Source organism: Convolutriloba macropyga, chromosome 2, assembly GCF_964194025.1.
Source record: "Convolutriloba macropyga chromosome 2, txConMacr16.3, whole genome shotgun sequence".
Classification (NCBI taxonomy): domain Eukaryota; kingdom Metazoa; phylum Xenacoelomorpha; order Acoela; family Convolutidae; genus Convolutriloba; species Convolutriloba macropyga.
The window spans coordinates 83,131,960-83,151,320 of NC_134469.1; the positions used below are offsets into that span (position 1 = coordinate 83,131,960).

Genomic DNA, 19,361 nt, shown 5'->3' on the forward strand with positions numbered 1-19,361 from the left:
GTCAAAAATAATTCACCGATAACAGCCGTAATTCTTACACAAATTGACCACTAAAATGGAAGATTTTAAAAGATTTTTGGGGCGGAAAATATTTCTGTTCATCGCAAATCACCCCATTTTTTTATTTCTTTTTTATTCTTTTTTATTCCCCCGTGAATGCTAGACATCGGAGGAGGGGGGGGGGGGGGTAAAGAAACAAAATACGTAATTATAAACGTTTGTTTCTGTTTACCTTAGAATACCTCGGACATCCGTCAAGAACGACAGTTTTGGAACTCATTTCGTGTCTGGATTGATATGGGCGCATTAAATTGTGGGGTTGATTGAGACCCACCTCATTACTGCTTCCACACATGTACCTGGGCTGTTGACACTGTTTGAACTTGGAGTAAAAGTCCCTTTCGTTGCCTGCGGTCAGAGCCCAGCAGGGTTCTTTACCCCCGTCTGCAAATCCAGATGTGGGGTCGAAGTGATCCAATGATGACATGTTGTGTTTTAAGAGTAAAGCTAAACTTGTGCTGCCGCATTTTCCACCACCTGAAATAAAAAATCTATATGACCAAAGTTGGTGGATCTATTCTGTTCCATCCCCCCCCCCCCCACCGGCATACAACTTTTACCCCCCCCCCCCCCCCCCCCCCCCGGGCGCACGTACTTTTTTATATAGTTAAATTCTATAACAACACATAAATTGTCATTGGGGGGCATACAGATCACTGGGGGGGGGGGGGGGGGGGGGGCAGATAGATTAGATCCGAATAACTTGTAGCAACTTGCCAGTTGAATTTAAAAATGACCAAAATTGGACTTTTTCTGTGGATGATGAAAATTATTCGGATCTACTAAAGCGCCTTCTAAATGAGATGGCTAAACAGTCTTTTTATACAATATTCGGGGGGTCTATTCTGTTTCCCCCCCCCCAGTGTTTTTTATGACCCCCAGTTACAAATTATATGTTGTTATATAGAACGTTACTATGTAAGAAAATAGCACGTGCGTCTGGGGGTCATAGAAAATTTATGCTCACTAAGCGGGGGGGGGGGACAGAATAGATCCCAATAATCTACTATCTTGAAGCAGAACAACTTAGCTGTCATATCTTTGAATTAATTTTCAACAACAGAAAGGCATGATTTAATTGCTAGGGTTGGAAGATGTAAGATGACACTGTCCATGCGATATGAAGAACAATGATTGTTGGACTATGGCTGGTTGCACGTTTTTACTTATCATCAACAGAGATACCAAAATAATAATAAAAAAATGAAAATTAAAGAATCAGACATTTTCGAGAAGTTCGAATTGGGTGTGCTTTGAACTAACTATCTATTGAGGTCAATATTCAGTGTAATTGAGATTTGACCCATTGGCTGACATATAATCATCATCTAAAAAACCGCAGTAATTTAGAAAGTATATTTACTCATTTCTTTTTCAAATGCACGCAACAGATTAAGAACGAATCAAGAACGAACGGCTCAAATCAACGAGAAGTTGCTTAGCTTAAGATAATAGAAAAAGAGCAAATTAATCAAAACCATCTCGTAGTTACACTTCTTGAGTTGAAGAGTACGAGAAAAAAAGGGAATTTTGTCTCAAATGGATATGATATTATTCAAAATTTCGCAACTTTTACCTTCAAGTAAAAATAGTTAAATGATGGGAATTTGGCTCTTGGTGGTTAAATTAAATGATTGAAAGTGTCGCAAAAATAATGCCAGCTGACTTTTTAACTAAATATCACAATGCGACGTAAATATTAGGTACACTTCCAGAGGTGCAAAAAAAATTTGAAGCAAAAAATTTTAAGCAAAGAATTCCATGCGGCAACAACGAACAAGATGGAAAGAGATCATAAGTTTGTGTTCTCATCGAACAGTTTAATTATATACACCTCTCTACAAAGGTATAAACAATTAAACTGATGTATGGTATCTCGATTGTCGAGATAACTCCACATGACTACCTCTGCCCATAATATACTAGATAAATTGATCAAAACAAATGGAAATAAGCAAATTAAATTGAAAGATTTAAATTAAGTTATAATTAGTAAAAATAATTTAAAGAAGCCTCAAAAAGGAATTTCATTGTTCCTAAAAAAAGGCACCGTTTCTCATAGCGGCCTAAGTGGTTTAATTACATAAACCAGCGAACGATAACGGACAGACTTTGATTGGCACTGAAAAGCTGCCAATGAATAATTTTTTTCTAAACAAACTCAATCGGCAAAACAGGATTCATATAAACCGAAGAGTCCTTCAAAACAGTTGCCAAAGTTATTCAACTTTTTTGAAGTACTACGAAATGTATGAAATTAATTTATTGCAAAGTTGCTTCGTGAATACGAGAAAATAGGGATATTTACGGGAGGTACCATCTTTTAACGCCAAAAAAACTCAAAAACTTCTCAATTTTAATAGATTTATCGCTCTCAGCTTACCTAAGAAGTAGACAGTTCTGCAACATTGGTTAGCCCACCGTTTCTCAGTAGGTTTACAACTGTGGCCTTGTCCCAGGGCATTGAGGTCCATACCAGGCATTCCTTTGTTCTGTTTCTGTCCAGTAGACAAAGGGTAGAACACTGGGGGAGCCAGAGGTAAGTTAGCTGCTGCAGGTGAAGACCTGTCTCTGCGGGAACTGCCGCCAAGGCCACACTCTGGTGTTAGACGATCTAATCGTTTAAAATAACCGGAATTGAATACTAAACGTATCTTTTGTTTGTGTATATATGGTGCTTATTATTTAATGCACCCCCAAACGCACCCGTGCCATATTTTGATGTAATGATTTACTGTGTACTGGGTGGGGGAGGGTGGGGGTGTGCTCGGGTGGGGTGGGTGGGCGTGGCAGAAACGAAAAAGATCCTCCTAAACAATCTCCAGTATGCACTTCTTCATTTTTCTCGTTAGGACACAATTCTGAGTTGCAAATCATGTTAGTTTTACATGCTAGTCGGGGGAGGGGAGGGGGGACGGAAGGGTGAAGGGAGCTGGGGGGAGGGGGGGAGTGGGTAACGTATAAATTGGTGTAAATTAGAAAGTATAAATTGAAATAACCTTGTGCGGACGCTTTGCTCGGACTGTAAACATCTCGCATTTCTGGAAATTCCTCCAGAAACTGTTTGAGCAGTTCGTCATTCATCTCTTTTAACCTGGCCAGCTGATTCTTTGAATTTTCAACAGATTTCTCTTTGGTTTTTACACCTGGCCCAGGTGGAAAATGGTTTGCAGCTTTGGTGGGAATGAGGCGCCTTTGAGACATGGAATCATCCCGGGCTGATTCTTTTCCTGGAACCGTTTCCATTTCCCCACGTGAACATAATTTTGGAAATATTTGGGATCTATTCTGTCCGAACAAAATTTTGAAAATAATTGGGATGTATTCTGCCCACCCACCCCTCCCCCTTTTGTTTTCTTGATGACCCCCAAGTTACAATCTTGTGGTGTTATATTTTTGATTACTATGTAAAAAAAGTGCATGTGCGCCAGGGGCGTATATGTTATCTGCACACTGAACTTTGGGGGGGGGGGGCAGAATAGATCCAATCTTTGTTTTCATTACCATATGTAAACTTAGAGTCTTCGCTAGTACAGCCCCCGCTCGTATAACGTCTAACGTACACCCCCCCCCCCCCCCAAAAAAAACTGCAAATATACCATAATATGGGGCCAAAATTTTACTAAGAAGCGGGACTCCCCATTACAATTTACGGATCTTTTCCGTTTGTGCCCCCCGTACCTTACGCTCCTCCCAGTTACGGAGCACATGTCACTACATGGTAAAACACTATGTGAAAATATGGCACGTGCGTCTGGGGGTGCAAGTAATATGCACCCACTAAGCAGGGGGGCACAAAGGGAAAAGATCCCATTTTACATATACCGCTATGAAAGTGTTAAAATACAAATTATATAGAGGGTCACAATCTATCTTGAGAGTGGAGGGGGGGGGGGGTTGGTCTAGGAAACAGTCACCTTTTCCTACTCCTTCATGATTGGGAGATTGATCTGAACGTTGTTTAATGAACACTTCTGTTAAAGCTAACACAAACACATATGTCCCCACGATGAGTAGCAAAGCGTACTTTGCCAGTCGTCTCTTGGTTAGCATCGCAATTGGGGGTAGCTAGCTCGATCTAAACAGAATCGCAGACTGAACGTTACGGCGATTGAACATCTATAACATCTGATGAATTGCTGTTATAGTAAAGGTTAAACTCGTTAAAAGGTAACAGTAATGTTGCAACAAAGACCACGTGCTTTGGTTAAATTAAGGTTTTTCCAACAATTTTGATTTTTCAATGAAGATTTTGGCACTCATCAGATATTTTATATAACAATGGACGTGGGAGTGGGGGTAGGGGGCTAAAATGTTTCTTCACCGATTGAGTGTGAAAGTGAAAGCAGGCACTCGCATTCATAAACACACACACACACACTCTCACACACATGCACACACACACACACACACACACACATGCCCACACACACACATGCACACACACACACACACACACACACACACACACACACACACACACACACACACACACACACGAACACACAAACACACACACACACACACACACATGAACACACACACACACACACACGCACGCACACGCATAAACACACATACATGCACACACCACACACACACACACACACCCGCATGAACACACATACATGCACGTACACACAAAAAAGCACACACACACACACACACACACACACACACACACACACACACACACACACGCACGTACGAACACGCACACACACACACACACACACACACACACACACACACCGCAAACACATAAAGACACGGACAGACTCGTACACTAAGGCACGCACTAAAAAAAAACACAAACAAGCCCAACAATTCAAAGAATGTTCATTGGATAAAAATTTTAAAATATTAGACATAGGCGTGAGTATGAATGGATCGGGGAAAACACCTAGAAAAAAACGACCACCAAAACTGAAAAAAAACAGCAAAAATCAAAATCAAATTGCTCTATGTGAACAAAAAACACTAGCGAAGGTGACTTTTTGTTCAAACACCGTTTTCACTGTTCATGAAAATTAGAGTAAACAAATTTTACGACGCAAAACTGGGGCGTAGGTTTTTAGGCTAAAACTCGATTAGACGAACGCAATTTTTTTTAAGCATTAGGAGAAAAATGTGAACCAAAGGTTTTTGTACATTGGGCGAATACCAATTAGGACACTAAAAGACGGTACTCCAAAAACCATATGATGTTATAAAGTACGAAAACGTCTAGAGATAATGGTTTAGAAAAACACAGTTACTTTTTAAAGAAATAAATTTTGAAATTTGCAGCATTTCACTTTAGTTGAATCCAGACCAGCAATTATAGCAAAAATTTTTCTCGAATTTTTCGATAGGTCACTATTTAGAATAAGCCGTGAAAACTTTTTTAATGCGTTCTCTACTCTTTACTCCGTAGTTTTCGACAAATTTTTTTGCCCGAATATTTCGGCTGCACAAATGATGTACTAGTTAGAAAATAAATAGTACATTTTAAATGTGCTTTGTCAACTCATTTTTTTAACATAAAGACGACTGTAAATACTTGGAAATTTTACAGTCGTCTTAATACAGTTACAGTATTATTTTTATACTTGAAAACTAGTAATAATTCTTTAAAATTTTTATAGCGTCATATGGTTCGTGGATGTTTCTGCAGTATCATCTTTAAGTGTTTTAATTGATATTCCTATAATGTCCAAAAAACTTTTAAAAATTTTCGCATAATGACTACAAAAATTGTGTTCACCTAATCGAGTCTTTGCCTAAACTCCCATCCCCCGCAAAACCACTCGCTTTTTCGCTCCACTTCCTGTAAACAACTCGGAATACAAAATTGACAACCAAAACTGAAAAAATGAACCTCCTATCAAATTATAGTAATCAATTTGAAAAATTATTAGGAAAAAATAACAACTGGAAAGTATCTGATAACAAAGACTGATATAGCATCTGATGAAAATTTCTGTAGAAGTTGCAATTCCAAGACAACTATTGGCCAGAGACCTTGTGATGCGATTAGTCTTCATTCAAAAAACGACTATAATTGTCAGAAGAAACAGCAAGATTAGTTCATTTAGAGTGGAGAGCACTATATTAAGAAGTCAAAACATTACCTTAGCAATCAGCTTTATTTTAATAAAAACCGATTGACAAACAAAATCAAAATAGGTAATTATCGAACAAGTATGTAACAATAAGGTAAAATTTGTAACCGTATGACTAAGACAAGCAGTTTACTAAATGCCCAATTTGTTATTCATAAAGATATTATAAAGACACTGACTTTCTGTCGTTTCGTCAGAATAGAAACTGCATACGTACCTCAAAGTCTGAACAAAAGCACCCTCTAGCTGGGCTTCAATTTTGTTTTGAATTGCGCTAATGTAGGAAAAGGGGGAATAAATTTAAAAATTAGCTTTGCTGCAGAAACAAGAAAATGTGAGACTAATTGAATATGGCGTGTTACTTCAGAGCAAAATCCTCAATGGAACAAAGAAAAGCATTTATTTTGGGCAATTTCAATTTTTTTTTGGGGGGGGGGGGGGGGGGTTGGGGTTGTTTTGTATGCTCTCCTTTTTCCCGTTCGCAAAACAATGCGCAAGTAATTTGTCGATGTTTTATACGCGAACAAAAAGAGAGAAAATTAAAAGAAGGGTAAAATTTGTTCGACGCGCTTTCAGGGGTAAAATAATCTTCAAGTTAATAACCCGTAAAAAGGATACAATCTGAGTGTGAATGGAAAAAGTGAAAGGGGGAAAAGCTGCTTTAATACCACAAAAGGCTTCATTTTGGACCCAAAAAAATACCGGAAAAAAATTTGAGTTATTAACTCCGTTATTTCTCAACTGTATCTTTGTCACAAATCTAACTGGTGGTTGTGATATTTTAGGTGTAGTTGTATTTGTGGCAGGCAGTTACTAGAGCACTCTGGTGTATTTTTATTCTCGGCGACAGCTTAAGATTTATTGGAAAAAATTGGCGCGAAGCGGAAAGTGAGTGAAAAGGGGCGATAAGAGCGCAATTCATCGCATATGTGGGGAGAGATTACTTTCTTTTATTCTCACCACTGGGGGTATTTTTCCTCTTCTTTTTCATAAACTGCGCCAAATCCCTTGGGCGCATACGCACACAGACCAAACCAAATACCATAACTAGCTAACTATGGCTGCCCTGGTGACCGGACAATAGATCGAAAGGACAATAGATCGAAAATTAAATTCTATTCTCAATGGCTGAAATTAAGCGCTCTTTGAAAACTCACACGAGATTAGCGCATTTGCCATGCGTCGCGGGTTTTGCCATGCCTCAGCGGCCAGTGGGGCTGGACATAAATCTAAAAGCTAATTTTTTGTCTGATAATTATTTCTAAATAATTAGTTATGAAGTTCTAAGACTACACCTCTATATCGCTATCTGTTAGCTCGAAAGTCATTAAAAAAATTCGCCCTGTCGTTTTTTGAAACGTGTTATTTCTTTTTTTCATTGGCTCTCATTAAAAAAAATCCAAAAAAATAGATTTTTATAATGCGCCTTCTGATGAAAATTTTTTGGTATCATTATAGAAAACTATAATTTTACAATTTTCTTTTTACTCGAGCTATCAAAACCAAATGTTTTCATTACAACCGAACAAGTTTTACGCAATGTCCTTATAGTATTTTCAATTTCGTAGATCAATTCAACTTGAATAAACCCAATTTCTGATCTACAGTCCCAAAATTTGTTTTTAGACTTCTAATTATTTCGATTTATTTAAAACGGCTGCCTTCCGACACAACTCAAGTTCACTCAACAACAAACAAAAAGAGCTCTCCAATGAAAAAGGTTCAAGTTCTAAGCGAGTCAAGTTTATATTGCAACCCTAGGTTCTTAATGAGAAAGAAGCTCTTTAAAACGCCACGGGCACTTAATCATTGATTAATAAATTTCAGAAGGAGGCAACCCCGACTTAAGCATTTCAGCGCTCAACCCGCACATTTCAAGACTAAGAACTTATTTCAGTTCTGAAACAATGCATCTCCAGAAGGTTCTTTTTCTATGTGCAGTTTTTCTTCATTATGATTATATTGAGGTCAGGCGAAATTCATCCTGCACAATCTTAAAAATACTCAAACGCTGAAGTTAAGTCTGAGCAGCATAATGTCACCTTTTTAGTGCTTGCAACTGGTAATAGTAGTAGTAGTGTAATATTAGTACTAGTACTCTAGTAGCATACACTCTACTTATTCTTAAGCTAGGTTGCAGTTAATTACCGCAAAGCCCATTTAAATTAGTGGTTACGACTTTTTACGCAAACTAAATGTTACAAGTACCCACGCGGAAGTCCGAATCGCATATAAAGCAAAGCTCATAGTAATTGTCATGTAGTAAATTTTACGCAAAAACCAAGAAGAAGCCAGTGTAAATTGTGATATGAAACGAGTACTGGCCATCCAGAAAAGGTAGAATGTCTCTAGACTGATTCAGCGCTGATTTGCTGTGCCACGAACCTGCGGGTAATGGTTTAAATCAGTCACTGATCAATATGATCCTGATGTCCAAGGTAGGTGCTTCTACGGGTTATGAAAAACAACTGTTTCTGCACAAAGCAAAAATTTGAAAACATGCACTAAATTGAGCCAGAAACAATAACAAGAGGTTTCACATGGTTCTATGCGTGACAGAGGATTATCTACAAAATTTAAGATTTTTGCTAACTTTTTCTTATACATCGACTGAAGACTGCTGAAAAAAGATTTAATTTTGACCATCCATCAGCACCAAGACAGAAATATAATTGGATGAGTCAAAAGTTGGTGATTTAAAATTGTATGCAATGATATCTTGAGCAAAATTATTGAACAGATCGAGATTTCATCGGCAGTCTATTGCTTAAAAATGTTTGAAACTTTTTAAATAAGGACAGTGCCATTTCCTCCACAAAAATTTCAACAAAAATTTCCTAGTTAAACACTAACAAATATCAAGTCAATCATTCGATAAGCGTAGCTGGCCAGGAAAAGGTAAAATGCAGCCTTTAAAAGGAAACGGATCTTCCATTTGTAAATAATTGAAAGTAAAGAAAAAGCTAATCAAGTTTTTTTATTTAGATAGCCTAACTTAAATAACTGATCGTACTTCTTGTATGTAGGATTAAGAGTGTTTCTATCCTCAAATAGCCAAAAATCGGCAAAGAAAGAAAAAGAAATCATTCATATTAAGGACAACAATTCTCAACAAAAGCGCCACAAAAACGACTAATAAATTGAACTGTGTTCAATTTAATAGTCGTGAAGAAACAGGAAAAAAATTGTTTAAATTAATGGACTATTTTAAGTAATCAAGAAAATTAAAAATAAAAAAAGGTTATTTTTAAGTTTAGCTTTAGCGAATTTAACTCAAAGTTAAAATAGCGCCTTTAGGTTGCCACAAAAGGCATACAGATATAAAAAAAGGTCTATGAAGAATCATTTTCAAAATAAAACTGAAACAATAAATTAAAGTAATTGAGCCTCCGATCTTCAAAAATTGCCCTGATTGAATTTTCAGACCACTTCAAAATTTTATACCGTCCTATACGAAATAGTCAATTAAAGGGGCTATGATTGACTTCAATTATTTTTCGCTCATAATTTGACTTTTTGGTGGCTTCGTTGTACTTATAAAGAAATTCCAGATCTTTTCCGTTTGTGTCCCCATTTATAGAGAACGTGCCATTACATAGTAAATCATTATGTAAAAATATTGCACGTGCGTCTGGCGGGTGCAAATAATCTGCACCCACTAAGCTGGGGGGACACAAATTCCTGATTGCTTTAGGGCGGGGGGACTTATTGGGGAAATACTTTTCAAATCATAAAAAGTTCTATTTTTATGAATGGAAAAGATTCACAATTTGCTTTGATGTCAAGTTAAGCTACACCTTCTGCAGATTTCGATGTGCTCGATAAGTTTTTATCTTGGAGCTGAAATAGTTGTGGTTCAATTCGGCCATCTTGACAGATATGGATGAGTAAGTCCTCAAAACAGTCAAGAATTTCGTTAGATCCTAAATGAGTTTACCATTAGGACTATACAGGGAATGCGCAATCGTACCCTTTTCTCACAACAAAGGCAGTTTTTAGCGCCTTGATCAAGCTGTAAGTAATATCGAAGACACGCCATCACCGAACTCAGACCTATTCAGATCAAAATGGTGTTCCAATGGTGACATTTGTTTTCAATAAATTTGATGTTCTTTTCAAATGCCAACGAAAAATGTTTTATTCTTCCGGTTTATAACTCTTAATTAGGCGTCTTGTTGTTTCAGAGGTAAGCGTCTTTTTTAGGCGTCTTTTTCTTTTCACTGAAACTAAATTAGGCGTATTTTTCTTTCAGAGGTAACCTGTTGGTTGGTCTGTCTCCCCGGAGTTCCTGGACTACCAGAATTGATGGATTATTATGGCTTTCGTCTTTATACATTTATGGTGGTGTTATTTTCAGGTCCTCTTTTTTTTTGGGGGGGGGGATTGGCTACGTTTGACGTCTTTACAACTGATTTTGAAAATATAACCTTCCTTGCTTTTTTCACATGGCTGTTCTTTGTAAATAACGAAACGCAAAACACACGCACTACCTTTAGTTTCTTGGTTTTGCGTTTATGTGGTGTTCCTTTTGGACTATTAGTTAATATTTTGTTGCAATGACCTAATATCCAAAATGTATAGCGTTCGTGGAGATCTTCAAAAAAGGGGATTGCTATCTAAAAAAAACCTGGCGAACAAAAATCAGCTCGTATTGGACGCAGATGTGATGAACAGGGCAGAACAGTCAATGGATAAAAGAATAGAGAAACATCAGACAGCTTGAAAAGGGAAACTTGCTTAAGTGATAGAAAAATAACTTCATTGGCTCGTCTTGTTACTTATCCTCTTTAATAATAATTAGGTACATCAACAGAATTCGGGTATGTACAAGTTTTTTTGAAAAATTCTGGTAAAACTGTTTAAAATTTCTCAAAATTAAAGCAACAGTTAAGAAAAACAATTGGTCAGCAGCTGGAGGAAACAGAGAAGTCCCCTCGACTTCTATCTAGCCGGGCTTTCCCGAAAACTATTGTCTTAGTTGATGATAATTGTTTTCGGTATGATTTTTTATCATTGGATTTCCGAATTTTGATCATACGTCCGTCAGCCGCCAAGATTTGCCTCTGAAGTAATCTCGTTAGTTATTTTTTTGACTTTTTAGTTGTTTCCAGGTCAACTAGCCCAGCACTGAAAACATTGTCACTTGTTTTTAAAGGTAAAAAATTTTTTTTTCAGAAGCTAGCACACTATTCGATATGGGGAGGCAAGGCTTGCAAGCTAATTGTAAAAATTACAAAACGTCTAATTCTTGAGCTTTGCAACATTTTGCTGGAGCTCCAAATAAAATTGTCAAAAAAAAACAGAAACAGGTATATTTCATGAAGCATCAGGGGTCAGATGATCCCAAGATAAATGCAAAGCTGCTTGCGTGGGATCCCTCTCAGCGTGAATTAGCATGAAGTGTTCTAAAAATCACAGGCCAGTCTCCCAAAAAGCAGCTTAAAAATTCAGCTCTGCACGAGAGCTCTGATTTGTTTGGGTTGTCATTAATTATACAAAAGAAAATCTAAGAGATCGTAATTTTCCAAAATTTAGGGACCTGAGACATCATACATCAGTGAGGAAAAAGGATAGACTTGTGTTGCTATCTCTTCCACAATCAGGCGGCGCAAAGCTAGCTGCAGCTCCACACATGCATTAGGTCTTCGTTTCCACCCTAATGAGTTTTTGGTGAGTTTAAAGTATAAACGTGGTATTATAATTTACATCGTTGAGAGAAAAAGCCATTAATGCGCTTTGGGCAATTCGGATGAGTTCGGCAACCAGTCTGTTGTATGCCATGGACGGGGAGACGCCATCGAAAGACACGACAGAATTCCAGTTCCGATCGCAACAGTTTATGCAACGGCTAATTTATCATCAGTAGTGGAAAAACTAAAAACCACATCACTGAGAGCAAATCGCAACCTGGAGACAATTTTCTGCCATCCTGTACGTCAGGCCGTTCTGCTCCTCTTGATGTTACAGTGAATTAAGACAATTTTCAAAAACATTACAACGAACTGTCACACTTTCAGATAACTGTCAAACCAACTGTCAATCGGAGGGATTTCCCGTTGCATTTGACAAGCTGCCACTGTCAGTCTCAGTAGTTGAAACTCGTGGATTTTCGGCGATGTTGCTAGCCCGCGCGCCATGAAATAATCGGATGTTTCTAAGAAAACTTCAAGCTCATCAATTTTTGGTATTTTTTTCAAAAACGTCTCTTAGGGGATCTAATTTTCCTCATCAATCACGAGCTTTTGTTCTTACCTGGCTAAAGTGTAGCGAATAGAAACATACCTTTCATGTGCGTAGAGATGGACTAATGAGAATTGATTCGATAAAATGTTGATCTGTTGTTTTGATAGAGATAGTCATTAACCAAGTTAGTTGAAAGTTCATTATTCCAATGTAAAAATTTCTGAATAGTGCTTCCGAAAACAAAAATGCAATATCTTGAATGGCGAAAAAAAGTCTTGTAAAATGAAAATCTGTTAAGTTTTCTTTTTTTATGTTTTCTAGATGAAGTGATACATGTATGTTTCTGGTTGCTGAAAAGTTGCTACCAGGTGTTCTCATGGTTTGACGAAGTGCGCTTGTGCGATGATGGGGAGTTGAATGTGGATATATCAAAACTATAGATAATTTCTTTATAAAAATTAAATTTGCCCGTTTCATTGCCTCCAGTATCACTGTTTTCTTTTTTGAAAAGCTTTAAAGAGCTATCACAAAAATAAGATCAAAACGAATGAAATTCAAAACAATTGTGTGGACAAAAGATGAGATGCCTATAAAAATCGAACAAGACATGATTAACTATTAATGGTTCTATTTAACGTTATTTTATATTTTAGATTTCACATCAATCTCCACGCTTTCCTACATCACAGATCAATTATTTCATCAATTTTCTACGCTTTAAGCCGTAAAAAATACCGAAGAAACCAAAGAAAACAAACATTCCTTTATTGGAAAGCCACATATTATTATGTCTTTTTGTTCGGTCTTCTGGACTAGGGTCTCCATCATCTTAATTCAAATCTAGATGGTGAGATTCAGCAACGATTTGCGTGCTCCCTTTCAATGAGACAGAAAATTCAAATTGAACACAGAACTTGTGGAGCTTTCAGAGATGCAATGTTCTAGCCCGGGTGTTACGTAGTAAATAAAAGAATTTTAGCCAATCATAATCGAGTATTTTAAAATTTAATATAGGATTTAAATACGTTCTAACATACATAGAAAATTCCAAAAAAGTTCATTTAACCTAATTTTAGGTAATTATAACCGCGAAATTTATAGATTAAGCTGGTTTTGGCATAATATTCTTAGGTTATTTAGACAATTGTTGAATGAATACGAAACCATTTTGACGTCAATAACATCAGACGAAAAAACCAGTGAAATGAACATCGAAAAACCTTGCCGTCTAAGTTTCAGTTGTTGGATTGTACGTTGAAATTAATACGTCTGAATGCTCATACGTTGATAATTATACAATATAATAATTGAATTGACGTTCGAAAGAGTGTTGTTTTGCACCTTTAATATGGTGCCGCTGTGGGTTTACGAACACCCATTTCTTTTGTTTTAGCCTAATTGTGATAACCTCACTAAATAGACTGACTGTTGTGAAAAACTTATTAAAGATTTGACGCTCATTGTTAGCTTGGACATTAGTTACTGCGTCAAGTCCAAAGGACCTCAAATTTCAATCTGACGTTCGATAAAATTGGCGACGATTTCGATAAAAGTTTCACTAGTGCAAGTGAAGCTGATTGTTCAGAGGGGAAGCATCTACATTGGAGAGGAGTTCTCCGAGTACTGCCCATTCGACTCGCCCCAACTGAATCACATATCACAACATCCGAACGTATACAACAATGGGCATTTTTTTTCTCTCCATTCCAGCACCTGACTGGTCGCTTGCAATGACAGTGGAGAGTGTATGTGTGTCCAAGTAAAGTATGTGTGTCCATACTCATCCCCTGTCCACGTAAAGATCTCCAAACAGAAAACAGCACATACGTGCAAACCATCCAACCACGAATGAAGTTTATTCTCAACATTCTGGGTAGTTTTTTTGGAATAGTTTACCAATAACCCCCATAAAAGTAATTTTGGGACGATAAACATCGGTTTTGCATATTTTTGGTAGATTTACCAAAAATTCGACAAAAATTGATATAGTCCGTTCGTATATCAAAAATAAGCTCTGATATAGAGAAATTTGAGAACATTATACTAAATTGTTTAATTTTGAAAACTTTTGGTCAATTTTGTTGCAATTCAAAAAACGTAGAAAATAAATATCGAATATTGATAAACCGTACTTTCAGGCATAAAACCGTCCAGTTTACTGGATTACTGTTCCGTATTCAAGAAATTGCAAAAAATTGACCAAAAGTATAGAAAATAGACAAAAATATAAAATTTTGACAAATTTGTCAAAAAATCGTTTTTCGTGACTAGAAGGTTCGTCAGTTGAGTAAACCTCAATACACACAAAAAATTTGTGAAAAAATTTCACAACCTCCGGCCTACAAAAAGTGTCGCAATGCTATAATTTTTTCTCGTCTTTCGATTTAAAATCGTGCCGGCCGGGTATTTTTCTGCCTTTGACCATTCAAATCTTCGTGTTGAGTTTATTTTTCAATAAAGTCCCTCTACCAAAATTTCGCTTTGTTTTCTTCCGCTATTTTTCTGGATTCCGATGTATGTTGTCACATGTAATGAAGTATGTTTTGTTTTTGTTGTAGTATGTTGAGTATGCTAGTATGCTAGGTTGTTGTTTTGGTCTTATAGCGCTCTAGGGTGTGACTTATTTGATTCGCGAGTTACGACTGCATTGTCTTTTGACTTTTTCAACTTTGCTTATTTACTAGCCCGCCTGTTGTAGTATATTGGTTTTGCTGCTGTATGTTCCTGTGTGACTGTATGATTGTTAGTTGCACACGGTGATTTATATTGCATAACTGGAACGCGGAACTAATGTTGATGTTGCTGCCACCTTGCCAGAGCAAACTAGTTTCATCTCCAATCCAGCGCAGAAGTCTGACGTCATGCCTAGTCCTGCCAAGAGGTACAAGAAAGACGACCAAGCAAATGGGAATGTAAGAAATCAATCGCCTCATTAGATATTTGAGACATTTGAGACACCTCGAGACATTCGAGACATTAGTTGCATTCTCTGAGACAGTTCGTGTGGCGCTCAAATTAATCGCCAAATTAGAAAAAAAAACAGAAATTCCCAGTGCATCGGATCGTATGTAGCGTTCGTTCAATTGATTGGTTCCGATAGTCTCAATTACGGCAATAAGTGACTCTGCCATCATGTTGATCGCTCGATATGACAGATTAACAGCCGCACGTGAAAAACGAACACCTATTTGGCCATAACAAAATGGAACAGAGTTCTTCTTTGGAAGATATAATGCCCAATTTAAGGGAAAAATTTCAGAAGTTTTGTATTTTGATGTCTCACCCCTGACCAGGGGAGCTCAAGCAGTCTCTTTTCATCTTTTAAGTCATAAATAGCCTTAAAGACTACTTAATCAACCTCCAGAAATCAAAATTCGCAGTTCAAAAGTCTGCAGCTCAAGAGTGATACGGCTGTTGATCTAAACAGAAAATGTGTTCATAACAACCTTGATTCATTTTACAGCAAGTTCTTAGAATATAGCTTCACCCCACAAAAAAAACAACATTTTTTTTAAACCTGCCAGATTAACTCTATTTTAGGAATATTTTCTATATGGAATGGGAATGCTAAAATGTTTTCACAGAAAGAATTCAAAGTCGAACCAATCATATACGATCACAAACGCCATTTTCGTGAGAGCAATCGTCCCAGACTTGGATCAGGTGTTCCACGCTTGAAGCACAAAAACTCGATGGCGAATTCAATTGATGGTGAATCCGATTAATTTAAACGCTAAAGGCATTGAAAAAGAAACATCGAAGTTTTAAAGCGTTGATCTGAAACAATTTAGAGCGTCAAAGTGTATAGATCTTACAAAAATTTGGCATTTAAAGGCGTAGATGTTACATAATTTTTGCGTTTCTAAGCGTAGATGCTACATAATTTTTGCGTTTTTAAGCGTAGATGTTACATAATTTTAGCGTTTCTAAGCGTAGATGTTTCATAGTTTCAGCGTTTCTAAGCGTAGATCTTATATAAATTTAACGTTGCTAAGCTAGATCTCACCTGAGAGATCTTGCATACATTCATTGCCTAATATTTCGGGTTGATCTCTTATAAAGTACTGTTTAATTAAGCATTGATCTTTCAAACAATTGTGTGTGGTACCAGAGCCAATTGTTGAGTCTAATTAGCCATTCTGATCTTTGGATTTCTTTGATAAAGTTTTTCATAACAAAAAAACGAGGATTCTTTTTCTTTGAAAGAAATTACAAGACTGAAGATGAGTCCAAGAAAGCAGGAGTACAGGAATTAGAAGCAGGAAGCCATCTTCTTACAAAAAATATGATTAAAAAACCAAATAATTTGAATTTTTGGATTTCTAAAATATGTAAACAAGAAATTGAATTGAATTTTTTGTCAAGTCTGTGTTGAGTGTTTGGTCCGAATTTGTCTTTGATGGAATGTTGAGGGGATAGAATTTTTGAAAAATCTATTTAGAAACGATACGACTGTATCAAATCTACTTCCAAAAGCGCTCAGGAGCGTTTATAAACCACAAATGATGCACTAAGGTACATGATGTTAAAGTCCATATTACAGAGATCAAAATTCGAAAGAAAACTAAGTTATGACTGTTCAGCCGTCGAAGAGGTTCCAAGCATTTAGGCTTTCAGTGGTTCGAGTCTGTAAGACAGCGGTCTATGCGATGAAGCAATGCTCGCTCAACGCGTAAAAATACTATAAAAATGCAAAAGCAACGAGTAGTCACGCTAAAATTATGCGAGATCTACGTTTAGAATCAAAAAATATGATGTGAAATCTACGCCTAGAAATCAAAAATATTGCGTAAGATAAGCGGCATATACAGTTGACAAGATAAAAAGTTCCCCTACTTTTTTGTACATATTTTTGTGGATCTTTTCTCTTATTGCCACTCACAAAATTGTACAACCCCCGTTTATATATGTAAAAAAATGAATTCAACCAAACATACAGCTAGCTTGGTAGTTACCAGATTTAGGGAAAATCAAGTTTCAGTAACTAAAATTTCTCGAAAACGTTTCTTCCTGAAGGATAACTTTTGTACTTTAATATTTTCATTGCTTCGCCTTCAAACAAGGCCTTCACCTCTTTTGCGATACTAACATGAATTTTTGAATGGCGAATAGTTAGGAACCTGTTCAAGTCAAACAAAAAACTATTGAATCGGGCTACTCTGTTCATGTAATCATCTTCAGAACGTTTCCCAAACTTTTGTCTGGCTTTAATGAATAACTTTTCGCTTGATCTGGTCTTTACATAACTAGAAGTTAATGACTAGTGGTCTGAGGCATTCATAAAGTTAAACTCAATAGAATCATGTTAAGCAGAACTGGGTCAAAAATAGAACGAATAATGGGCAGTTACAAAATTCCTCAACAGTAAAGTTTTGGAATTAAAACCTGTACAAAATCAAATTGAATATAACGAAAGAATTGACCCGAAACACCAAATTATTCAGTCTTTTGCTGTTATTGGCTATATAGAGGGTCCAATTTCATCAAATTTGCCATCACTTTTCCAAAAATTATCCTACTTTAAAAAATTAAAATCACGTAGCGGTGAAAAAAAATGGCTTTAAATTCAACGCTTTTTAACGGCAAAAATTATGTAAAATTTCCGACCGGGTGTTTTTTGACACCCCCCCCCCCCCCCCGCCCCACGCCCCAACCTCAGTCATTTTCTTTTTAATTAATGGAAGAAACTAATTATAATTTTGTTAACTTACCACAAGCCGAGAGGTTTGACTGACCGATCAGAAAGGCACCATGACAGAACGAAAGCTTGTCTCTCTATAAAGCATTAATGTAATGGCAGTAGGAGCTAGATTTTATCGAAAGATTAACTGAAAGAGCAGAAGTTTCAATTTATTTCAAATCTTGCCGCAAAGGTGTGGAAATTATTGGCTTAACAGTAATTTAAGGAAACAAGGAGTACAGAATGGGCGAGTAAATATATCCTAGGATATGAATTACGGAAATGAATGTGTGTGTGTGTGTGGGGGGGGGGGGGGGGGGGGGGGGTTGGTAATATGATTACGTACGGTTGTTGTAACGGGTCTCATTACGATTTAATTGAGATTTATGAACTGGTATATAAACTATACTGTCCCCCCACTCTGTATTAGAAGACAGTGATTGAGAAAAGAAGATAGGTCCCTCTTTTATGCTAATATACCCGAATAATGAAGTATTGCTTAGCTTATACGTGCTTCTATTACCAAGTACAGACATAGTACATAATACACACACATGCACACATTTACAGGAAACAAACGCAGGGATTAGGAAAGCGGGGATTAATCGGGAAACGCGGGTAGTCTAGGGCAAAAGGGATAAAAATGTGGCTGTCATGATTGGAAGAATGTCCATGGCAAACAAACAAACAAACAAACAAACAAGCATTCCCAATTTAAAAACTTGTCCTTGCATTTATAATGCTTTCGACTGAGGACACATAAAAGTTATAAATAAACGAATTTTTCCATTTAAGAGGATTGTTAAGAGTAAAAAAAACCTCTGTATGGAATAATTCCATAAAAAATTTGTAACAAATTTAAAATTCTATTAAGAGAGCATTTCGTGGAAGTGCACGCTAGGCGTCCTGAATCAGTGAACGAATAAGGGCGGAAACCGTACTGTGTGTTTGGCAGAAAGTCGCAAAATGAGAAAATTAGCCGATAATTTACGAAGGATAAGCAATCAGACTATTATACGAAATATAATTACTTTAAAACGCAAATAATTCAGCAAAGAAATTTAAGTTTGTCAATTAGCTCAGCTAAGGTCGATTCGTTTGCGTTGTCGGCCAACTCGCCTGTCGGCCAATTTTCTTAGCTTTTTTTTAGCACCACACAGTGAATAAAGATCTGTAATTAAATCACAGCAATCTGGCGATCGCCGAATTGGCCGAATGGGCGTTTAGCCGATAAACAAACTTGCGAAATTAAGACAACCCGACTGACCACCGGTTATATTATGGTTGGACGAACTAGTGATATTTTCACCAATCAGATTTGTCGACCAATCAGA

At 36.9% G+C, this 19,361-nt stretch overlaps 1 protein-coding gene across 1 annotated transcript; it reads right to left on the reverse strand.

The window, feature by feature from the left end:
• Window positions 1-208: 208 nt before the first annotated feature.
• Window positions 209-18,647, reverse strand: LOC142335029 (uncharacterized). Its single transcript, XM_075383358.1, has 6 exons — window positions 18,582-18,647; window positions 18,059-18,289; window positions 3,978-4,138; window positions 3,060-3,290; window positions 2,444-2,674; window positions 209-537 (listed from the first exon to the last, which is right to left on the reverse strand). Exons 3-6 carry the CDS (start codon window positions 4,111-4,113, stop codon window positions 209-211), a joined length of 927 nt encoding a protein of 308 aa, XP_075239473.1. The 5' UTR covers window positions 4,114-4,138; window positions 18,059-18,289; window positions 18,582-18,647.
• Between the last annotated feature and the right edge of the window lie 714 nt (window positions 18,648-19,361).